Source organism: Chiloscyllium plagiosum, chromosome 15 (assembly GCF_004010195.1).
Source record: "Chiloscyllium plagiosum isolate BGI_BamShark_2017 chromosome 15, ASM401019v2, whole genome shotgun sequence".
NCBI classification, from domain to species: Eukaryota; Metazoa; Chordata; class Chondrichthyes; order Orectolobiformes; family Hemiscylliidae; genus Chiloscyllium; species Chiloscyllium plagiosum.
In genome coordinates, this window is record NC_057724.1 from 35846046 (window position 1) to 35857686 (window position 11641).

An 11641-nucleotide genomic window follows, 5' to 3' on the forward strand; every position below is an offset into this window, starting at 1 on the left:
TTAGCTTAGTTGCGTGAAGAGGCTATTGAGATTTTCAACACTGGGAATTAAAATCAATAGTTACATCAAACTTATAGATTTGATAGAGAAGGAATTTTTCTCTGGCGTTTGGATACTTTAAAGGGATGCTGCTGGAACAGATGAAAATATGTTTTCTACTGTATATTTAGAAATCTTTCAAAACTGTAAATTTGGTTTATTTTAATCTTATCTTTTGCATAAACTTCTATTTTATTCTAAACCCAGAGGAAAACAAAAGAATGATCTGCAGCAATGCATGCTGTTTCAGTGAAAAATCACCTCTATCAAATCAAATATCAGTCTAGGAGCAGACTTATCTAGTCATAACAACAACTGGGATCACAATACAATGAAATATGTGAGAGTTTTAACTTTACAAAGAAACAGAAAATGTAAGGAATAACCGTAAGAAGGAGCTCAGCATAATTGACTTAGATCAAGGAATTGTGAATTCCTTCCAAAATCTTCTGTTTTGAGGAACTCACCCTTAAAAGAAAACACCACCCATTCAACTACAACACCATCACAGCTGCAGAATCTAACTTTAAATGTCAACCAATTCTCTGCAGCAACAAGGATTGTAAGCAACACACTATACCAGAGACTAATTGAGTTTCTTTTTAGAAGCTTCTATCTTATTTTAATATTTCCATAATTTCTTGTTCATAATCATTTTATCCTCAAAAAATCCATAGTTTGTAATTAAGCAATTAGAATGTTTAAACAAAGGTTCGACTGCTTTAACTTGAAATACCACAAACTAAAAAAGGTGACTAAATGGGTTATGTTAATTTACAATTTACTCACCTTGTGGTGGACTTGCCTGAAGGTTCTGACAGCATTCTTAATAATAGGCAAAGATTTTGAACTGCATTTGAAAGCAACCTTCAGCACAAGAAACTAAAATCACTTTAAAAAAGCAATATTGTGTGAAACATAAACTAAATATGCTGGAAAAACACACAGTCATACACGGTCTCTGAAGATAGATCACATTTGTTTAATTTTTTCACAAATATAATTATTTAGTTTTCACATTTTTATATCAAGGTCACAAGATCTCAGCAATTGGCTATGAGGCATTGTAGCAATCTTGGATCAGGCATCAACATTCAACAGACGTGCTTAAGTACAAGCATCTATTGTCACCTAGAAAAATGAACTCTATCATATAAGAATGCCCTCATGGTCATGTCAACTTTTTACCACTTTCTCCACCAACTAACCTTTGAATCAGCATGCAAATACAGTGCCACAATATGGGCTGCTTTGCACAATACAGGCACAACAAATAGAAATAGGGTTGAGTTTTCCCCAAATACATTTACTCATACAATTACTGCAATTAAAGATTTTCAATAATTGAACTTGAGTGCACAGTCTTTTCACTAGCACACAACTCAAAGTCAATGCACAAATATTTTCAAAGTATGAAATTTTATGAATGCAAAACAGTCAGCTTTAGAAAATCAAGTGGAATCAAAAATTGCAGAGGTAATAGCCCCTCCAAGACACCATAGATGAGATTCTCAACAAAACACTAATCACTATTTCTACTTTTGGCAAAGATGCTTATCCATACATTACAGAAGTACCTATAATTTAGCTTTTAACTACTAATGCCACACCTCACTTTATGCCTCATTTCAAAGTTATTTTCATATTTTATTTAAACTGTCCCCCTGACAATAGCTAACAAAGGTATTACCAATTTACATCTGAAAATGCTCAAAATCCATTTATAAACTGAATAAAAAGCAATTATCCACTTACTTTTGACTGGGCTGTATCCCAGTGCAAATGTCACCGAAGCTCTTTTTATCATGGTATACAGATTGCAGTTTCACCTGTAAACACTTTTAGAATGTCATGACTTTTTAAAAAGAAAGTATATTTAATAACTGAAGTCTTGGTTATCATTTTCTTCACAAACCACCTGGTCTAGTCCTGCTCTTCTCCATATTTTTAAAATATTCCTCCATCAGGTAACTACTTCCTTTTTACAAGAGACTGTATGACCTCGGTCCAAGAGTACATAGCATAGTTGTTTTTGAGAAGATTAAAAAAAAACTAGAACCTTCAACCTGAACTAGATCAGGAGCAAAAAAATAGTTTTTTTCCTTTCCCCAGTTATCTCAGCTTCTTTTTTCAAAGTGCTGGGTATAATTCCAGAGGCACAAGTTGCCAATTATGCAACAGCCTGGGCAAAAACTATTAAGTTGTTCAATTGCCAAGCAGACTGTAGCTAATCCAGTTCTTACCCAACATCCACAAAAACACATACTTTCCAATGGAGGTCGCTGGACAATGATTAGAAACCTGATTAATTTTCTCCTGTTAGCCTAGGACAGAGAAGTCAATTGTAATCAGTTCCAAATTGTGGTTGGGACTAAAACTGGCAAATGCAGCACTGAGCATAAATCAACATTCAGTATTACATGGAAGAATTATTTATACCCATGGGTCATTTTGGGAATGAACAAGAAACCTTCAAAACTATTAAAGAGAAAATGTCAAAAATAAGGATTTGCTGATTTGATGAGAACTGCCAAACATAATTAAACAAACATCAGCAAATACCGAGAACCACCACTGCACCTAGGCCAGTTAACCCTCTTTAGTTGTGGTAGATGGCCCCCTGTTGAACATAACACATTATCACTGGTCCTTTACAAACATTTTCTGCAGCACTTTACCAGAGTTGACAAATATAAAATTATCAACAACTCAGAACAATAATTGTTTTGTAAGCTAATATGATTTTGCATTATCTAGACAATTCACTTACAAACAAGAAACTACTGATTTCTCAATGTCAAATGAGTTGCTCAAAATTGCTAAAAACAAAATTGGCAAATCCCAGGTAGAAGCTCATGTAGCTGCTTTCATCTGATGAAAGCCCAAGCCAAATTGACAGAAATCAGAGAATACAGTGCAGGAAATGGAGATGTGGGTATGTAAGGGTAGGGAGAAGTAATAAGGAATGTGGATTTTGTAAATTAATTCCAATGTGCAGCAGGATTGTGGCTCAAGTTCTGCCATTAAAAATGGTACAGTGGACAGGGTATAGAAATGTATAAGCTAGATTTAAAAGATCAGTCTGCATACCTGATCACATAGCTAGCAATATGTAAGAAGTAGCTGGGACGACCAAGTAAGGAGCTCATATCCACAATTAACTCATAGAATATAAAAAGTTACTTATCAACAAATTCATGCCTTACATCATCAGCTCCCAGGTTTCCATTCAGTATCTACTCATGACAAAGAAAGACAGCTTTGTCAAAGGGCAGGTGATGGCAGTGGTATTAATCCAGAAACTCAGCTAATTTCTGGATTGAGGACCCAGATTCCAATCCTGCTATGGCAGATTGTGGAATTTGCAATGCAATAAAAATAAAAATCTGGAATTAAGAATTTTCTGATGACCATGAAACTATTGTCAGAAAAACCCACCCAGGGAAGGAAATCAATCTGATCTAACCTACATGAGGCTCCAGACCCAGAGCAACTGGTTGACTTTCAACTGTCCTCTGAAATGGTCGAGCAAGCCATTCAGTTGCTAACAAGTCTCAAGAAAAGAAGCTGATGAATCACCTAGCATTGACCTAGGCACTGGAAACAACAAAGACTAAAACAGCCCCATCAAGCCTATAACATTCTCCTTGCCAACATTGAGGGGCTAGTGCCAAATTTAGGAGGGCTGTCTCACAGACTAATGAAGCAACAGGAATGATTATGGAGTATGACTATATCTCAGACTAGGGACAGACCCAATGTAAATGGTGGCACAGTGGGATTGCCCTGAGAGTCGTGACCGAATCCGGACGCCATGAAATCTTATGGCATCAGATTAAAGATGGGCAAGGAAACCTCCTGTTGATTTCCACATACTGTCCTCCCCCATGTGGTGAATCAGTACTCCATGTAGGACAACACTTGGAGGCAGCTCGGAGATGACAAAGGTGAAAAATGTACTCTGGGTAGGGGATTTCAATGCCCACCATCAAGAGTGGTTCAGCAGCAGCTGATTGGGTCCTCAAGAACATAGTTGCTAGATCGGGTCTGTGGCAGGTGGTGAGAGAACCAAAAAGAGAGAAGAACATACTTGACCTTATCCTTACCAATCTGTTGGTTTTCAGATTAGGTTACTTAGTGTGGAAACAGGCCCTTCGGCCCAACAAGTCCACACCGACCCTCCGAAGAGCAACCCACCCAGACCCATTCCCCTACATTTACCCCTTCACCTAACACTACGAGCAATTTAGCATGGCCAATTCAGCTGACCTGCACATTTTTGGACTGTGGGAGGAAATCGGAGCAGCTGGAGGAAACCCACGCAGACACGGGGAGAATGTGCAAACTCCACACAGACAGTTGCCTGAGGCGGGAATTGAACCCGGGTCTCTGGCGTTGTGAGGCAGCAGTGCTAACCACAGTGCCACCCAACAATGTGGAAAATTACCCAGGTATGTCTTGTATGCAAAAAGCAGGACAAATCCAATTTGGCCAATTCCCACCCCATCAGCCTACTCAACCATTAAGAAAGTGCTGGAAGGAGTAACCAACAAGTGCTATCAAACAACACCTGTTCAGCAATAACCTGCTCAGTGACGCCCAGTTCAGGTTCTGTTACGGCCACTCATCTCTTGGGAGGAAGTGAGGATTGCAGATGCTGGAGATCAGAGTTGAGAGTGTGGTGCTGGAAAAGCACAGTAGGTCAGGCAGCATCCGAGAAGCAGGAGAATTGACGTTTTGGGCAGAAGCCCTTCATCAGAATGTATATTCTCCTGCTCCTTGGATGCTGCCTGACCTGCTGTGCTTTTCCAGCACCACACTCTGCACTCATCTCCTGACCTCATTACAGCCATCAGGGAGCCCTAGCAAACATGGAACCAATGGGAATCAGGGGAAAAATTCTCCACCAGTTAGAGTCATACCTGGCACATGGGAAGATAGTTGTGGTTGTTGGAGGTCAATTATCTGTGCAGAAGTTCCTCAGGGTATTTTTCTAGGCCCAATCATGTTCAACTGCTGCATCAATGATCTTTCCATCACAAGGCCAGAAGTGGGGAAGTGTAGCAATGACTGCACAATGTTCAGCACCATTCACAATTCCTCAGATGCTGAAGCAGTCCAGGTTCAAGCGCAACAAGATCTGGACAATATCCAGGGATGTGATGATAAGTGGCATGTAAAATCTATCACAAATGCCAGGCAATGACCATCTCCAATAAGAGACAATCTAATCAATGCCCCTTGAGTTAAATGATGTTACCTTTATTGAATCCCTCATGATCAACAACATTAGGGCTACCATTGATCAGAAACTCGACAGGAGTTGCCATTAAATACAATGGCTATAAAAGCAAGTCAGAGACTAGGAATACAGCAGTGAGTAACTCACCTCCTGACTCCCTAAAGCCTGTCCACCACCTACAAGGCACAATTCAGGAATATGAAGGAATACTCCCCATTTTCTTGGATGACAGCAGCTCCGACAACACTCAAGAAGCTTGACACCATCCAAATGAAAGCAGCCCACCTGATTGGCACCACAATCACAAGCATCTACTCCCTCCACCACAGATGCTCAGAAATAGCACTGTGCACAATCTACAAAATGCTTTGCAGAAATTTGCCAAAGTTCCTTAGACAGCACCTTCGAGGCTCATGATCACTTTCTTCCACTTAGAAGGAAAAGGGCAGCAGATAGATGTAAACTCCATCAACTGCAAATTCCCCTCCAAGGCAATCACCATTCTGGCTTGGAAATATTTCACCATTCCTTCACTGTCACGGCCAAAGTCCTGGAATTCTCTCCCTAATAGCATATTCCTGGATTAATCTACAGCATATGGATGACAGCAGCACAAGAAAGCAGCTCACCACCACCTTCTCAAAGGCAACTAGGGGCTGGCCCACCTAATGATGCCCATGGGTGCCATGAGTGAATAAAAATAAGTTATAGATTTGAGTCCACATGACGTCACTATACATTGTAACAAGTTGCTGAAACAAATGCTGTGCAACAAAGCTGACATATCCTTATTATAACTGTTATGATATCAGCTGATACTACTATTGGATAAGACATATCCCAGAATGAAACCTTGCTTGATAGATGTTCTAATATATAAAACAGGAATTACTGCAGAAACTCAGCAAGTCTGGCAGCATCTGTGGACAGAAAACAAAGTTAACATTTGGAGTTCAGTGACTCTTCTTCAGAATGCTTGGGCAAGAAATACCAACGATATTCAAATACACAGCTAATCTGGTGCTTGCCCAACATCCACAAGGAACTACATTTCCCAATGTTTCTGAAGAAGTCACTAGCGTCAAAACACTAACGGTTTTCTCCATATCGCTGCTGCCAGACCTACTGAGTTTCTCCAGCAATTTTTGTTTTGTGTTACAGATTTCCAGCATCTGCAATTGTATTAAACAGATCATTTAGTTAGTTCAACGTGAGATTCTGAAACCAGTCCATGGTCATTGTTGACCAGCTTGTTATGTGGTACTTCAAATGTCTTTTCAAAGTCTGTGTAAAGCACATCAATCGCCTCTGCTGCCTTGTCATACATCTCAATCAAATTTGTTAAGCACAATTTGCCCTTACCAAATCCATGATGACTTTCATTAATCAAACCACACTTGTCTAAGTGACTGTTAATAATCTCCTTTCTAACAGTTTCTAAAACTTTAAGGTTGCTTGTTGGATAGTGGTAGTGTCCCTGCCCTTGAGCTAGGAGATATGGGTTCAAGTCCCAGGTTTGTGATAACTTCTCGGAATAGATCGATTAGAAAATACTTTTAAATATTTCTAAAACTTTGCTAAAATTTCTAAAACTATTGTGGTAGTTACATTAACCATTGTGTTATTACTGGGCTTATCTTTACACTCATTTTTGAACATTTGCATTTGCATGAAATTAGAAGCTTATTTCAACACTTAAACAAATCTCACCCTTTATCTCCTTAGCAGCCTTGAATGCATCTAATCCAATCTTGGTGAAGTAACTCTTAGCTCATGTGTCAATTATCTATTTTAACGTTATGACTCAGGCAACATCTTCTTCCTCAGTAAAGACAGATGCACATTACTCATTAAGTATCTCAACCATGCCTTTTGGCTCCATTTATAAAATCAACCTTTGCTATGTGATTAACTGCACCCCTTGTTTTACTGTTCATACACATCAGGGAGGCAATGGTCTAGTGGTATTATCTTTAGACCATTAATTCAGTCAGGTAATATGCACAGGACCCAGGTTTAATCCTGCCACGGCAAATGGCAGAATCTGAATTCAATCAAAATCTGGAGTTAAACCACTGTTGATTGTCAGGAGAAATGCATCTCTTCACTAATGCCATTCGGGAAGGAAACTGCCACCCTTACTTGGTCTGGCCTATATGCAACTCTAGATCCACAACATTGAGGTTGACTAGCAAGCTATTCAGTTCTATCAACTGCAAGAAAGGGAAAAAAGGAACATAAACAGACAGACCTCCTGACATTAAAATGGCAATGGCAAAAACATGGACAGCAACCATTCAAGAAGGCAGCTTATCACAGCAACTGGGGATGGGGCAATGAACGCTGGCCCACATCCCAAAAGCAATTAAAAAAAACTTTTGGAATCAAAGTAGAAACTATTAGATAAATTCTGGAGGTCTGGTGGGAAGAAAGAGAGTTAACATTTTGAGTTCAATGACCCTTTGTCAGAACTGAAAGTAGATGCCAAAGTGTGGTACTTATGTTTATGGTTGGGGGTGAGGGGGAATGAACAGAGTACATGGAAATTGGGTCAGCAATCGAGAGAAAGAATAGAGGGATTTGCAAACAAATGGATTGCTGATTATAAGATGATATGACATATGATACAAAATGGTAAAAACAATGACTGCAGATGCTGGAAACCAGATTCTGGATTAGTGGTGCCGGAAGAGCACAGCAGTTCAGGCAGCATCCGAGGAGCAGTAAAATTGACGTTTCCCGGAACTGAACTGCTGTACTCTTCCAGCACCACTAATCCAGAATATGATACAAAATGCTGATGACAACTTTTGGATTTCAACGTGGGTAATGTCATGTCTATATTCCTATTCTTGCTTTGATACTTATTATTTTTCTCACTCCTCTTGGAATATTTTTGTATTCAACCTGTTTCATTCTTGCATTAATCAAATTTACATTGAGCATACGCCCACTTTATCTTCTTCACTTTACTTCCTATTCCTTCTGTTAGCCAGACTGCTTTGAATTTGTTTCTCTTACCTTTCCCACTTGAGAGCGTACCTCAACTCTCCCTGAACCAATTCCTCTTTTAAAAAAAGGTAGCTGATCGCTCCTGTACAGTTTTGTCTACCAATCTTTGATTCCAATGTATCTCAGCTCAATTGTTCTCAATCCTAATTTTTTATTTTATGCTGGTTTGCATCTTGGCCATTTCCTTTGCTCATCTCAATCTTATGATACCAAGATTATTATCGCCAAATATTCCCTCACTAACATGTATGCATTTCACCCATACCATTCAAATAAACCAGATGCAGCAATGTCTCCCACTCACTGAACACCTCAAATTCTTCCTCCTCACCTTTACATGATTGCAATTCCAGTCTAAATAGGGTTCATTAGATTGCAACCATCCCTACTCTCCAGTTTTTGCACATCTACTTAAGAATGTAATGGAGATTTTATTATTCGTTAACAAAAAGATTTCGTCCTTGACCTCTCCAGGATATTCTCAGAGTCCTAATATTCAACTTAATCAATGCTGCCATCTTCTCCTTATCTTTCCTACCTTCCAAACATCTTGTATTGAGGAGTACCTACTGGACCTTTCTGGGAATCACCATTATATTCTCCCATTTCCACCCCTGCAGCTTACACCCTGTCATTTTGTCCGCATCGATATAAAACTAATTTGGGCCTTACCACAGTCCCTTTTATACTGATGCTATTTTTTAATCTTAGTATTCTTCTAATATTATCTAGAAGTATGACAATCATTCACGGACTCCATCAACAAGCACATTGATCTAGACCCAATATATTGGCCACTACAATGAACAACCAGAATTGGAAGTAGCAGGAATGGAACCAAATAAATTCCAGAAGACACAGTACAGCAGTGTTTCACAGGAGGCTCCAAAGCACCGAAGATGTCACCTAGACAGGGGATAAAAAAATCTGCAAATGAACTTCCCAGCTCGGTGAACATACCCACAACTACGACAATTGGCACCTGAGCTACAAATCTTTACACAAACCTTGATTATCCACTTCTCCCAGTTCTTTGTGTACATTGTACCATTTCAAAGTTAAGCCATTCTGATTCCTGTACCCCTGCCTGGTTTGTCAAGTTAGATTAAATGCTGATCAATGGCACGAGCAAACTACCCAGAGTAGCCACAGGCTTGTGGGTCAGTAGCAGGGTTGAGTGAGTGAGCTGGAAAGTGGTGGAGGAAGAGTAACATGTGTTGGCATGCAAGTAGTGCAGAGCTAGTGGAAGAGCAGAAACCCAAAATTATTGGCCCCATTCATCAGTGAAATGGAGCTTCATAAAACAAAATTATGTACACACTATGACAACCAGCACATTTATCTGTCCAGAAGGTATATGTCCATCTCTATTAATTCAAAGGAATTATTTCTCAGTGAACTCAAATTTGATAATTTCACTGAAACAGAATGGAATTTGTTGTGGTTTTCTGATAATTATAGAATTATTCCTTACCGTTTCACCACCATCTTCAATGCCCTGTAAGATCCTTTAATGAGGATGAGTGCCTCCTGCCTTGAGCCATATAATGGGGAGCCATTGATGTTTACAATTTCATCACCAACCTGTAGTTTTCTTGATAAAGCAGCTTTGCCTCCATCCTCAATCTGAAAGGATATTTTAGGAATTGCAAATGAGTGCTACAACTTACAACTGCAACTGAAATAAACAAGTGCAGCTGAATAATTTTACAATATTAGTTATTTGACTTAAATTAGCAATCTGCAGTTTACAATACCTTTCAAAAGTTTTTAAAGGTGCTGACACGCACCATCGAGGAAGGTCACAGGTTCAATCTTATTTCTTTATTGACAAGACAGTCCAACCATTGTCAAATAATCTACAGCGCTCCATTTGCACATAAGTGATATTTATAACTGGATGATGATTGATGGGCGAAACTCTTGGATGGCTTGTTGCCTCTTGGGTGCCAGGGTCCGAGATGTCTCGGACTGTGTCTTCAGAATTCTTAAGGGGGAGGGTGTGCAGCCAGAAGTCGTGATGCACATTGGCACCAACGACAGAGGTAGGAAGAGGGGTGGGGAGGTCATTCAGGAGCTCAGGGAGTTAGGCTGGAAGCTAAAAGCTAGGATGGACAGAGTCGTGACCTCTGGGTTGTTGCCAGTGCCACGTGACAGTGAGGTAAGGAATAGGGAAAGAGTGCAGTTGAACCCGTGGCTGCAAGGATGGTGTAGGAGGGAGGGCTTCAGGTATTTCGACAATTGGACTGCATTCTGGGAAAGGTGGGACCTGTACAAGCAGGACGGGTTGCACCTGAACCAGAAGGGCACCAATATTCTGGTTGGTAGGTTTGCTAGCACTCTCTGGGGGTTTAAACTAATTTGGCAGGGGGATGGGATCCGGACTTGTAGTCCAGCAAGTAGGTTAGCTGTTTTTCAGGATGTCCAAGAATGTAGGGAAGCTGTGGAGAAGGGAGCACTGACAGGGAATACTTGCAGACACAGAGATGGGTTCAAGTGTATATACTTCAACGCAAGGAGTATCAGAAATAAGGTGGGTGAACTCAAGGTGTTGATTGGTACTTGGGATAACGATGTTGTGGCCATCACGGAAATGTGGATAGAAGAGGGACAGGAATGGTTGTTGGAGGTTCCTGGTTACAGATCTTTCAGCAAGATTGGGGGGGGGGGGGGTTGGTAAAAAAGGAGGGGGTGTGGCGTTGCTAATTAGAAATGGTATAACGGCTGCAGAAAGGCAGTTCGAGGGGGATCTGCCTTTGGAGGTAGTATGGGCTGAAGTCAGATTTAGGAAAGTAGCATTTCACCTTGTTCGGTGTTTACTATAGGCCCCCAATAGCAGCAGAGATGTGGAGAAACAGATTAGGAATTAGGAAACAGATTTTGGAAAGGTGCAGAAGCCACAGGGTAGTAGTCATACGCGATTTCAACTTCCCAAATATCGATTGGAAGCTCTTTAGATCAAGTAGATTGGACGGGGCAGTGTTTGTGCAGTGTGTCCAGGAAGCTTTTCTAACTCAGTATATAGATTGTCCTACCAGAGGGGAGGCCATATTGGATTTGGTACTTGGTAACGAACCGGGACAAGTGATGGGTTTGTTAGTGGGTGAGCATTTTGGTGATGGGGACCATAATTCTGTGACTTTCACCTTGGTTATGGAGAGAGATAGATGCAACAGGGTAGGTTTTACAATGGGGGTAGGGTAAATACGATGCTGCAAGACAGGATCTGAGGAGCATAAATTGGGAGCATAGGCTGTCAGGGAAGGATGCCGTTGAAATGTGGAACTTTTTCAAGGAACAGATACGACGTGTCCTTGATATGTATGTACCTGTCAGGCAGGAAAGAGA

General features: G+C 40.4%; 1 protein-coding gene across 2 annotated transcripts in view; it reads right to left on the reverse strand.

The window, feature by feature from the left end:
• Nucleotides 1–11641, reverse strand: part of LOC122557232 (protein Shroom4-like) — a 145885-nt gene that overhangs the window by 117763 nt on the left and 16481 nt on the right. For both annotated transcript variants that reach the window (XM_043704696.1, XM_043704693.1), the window contains exon 2: nt 9768–9919. In XM_043704696.1, coding sequence (XP_043560631.1) covers nt 9768–9919 — 152 coding nt within the window. The remainder of the gene's footprint in view (nt 1–9767; nt 9920–11641) is intronic.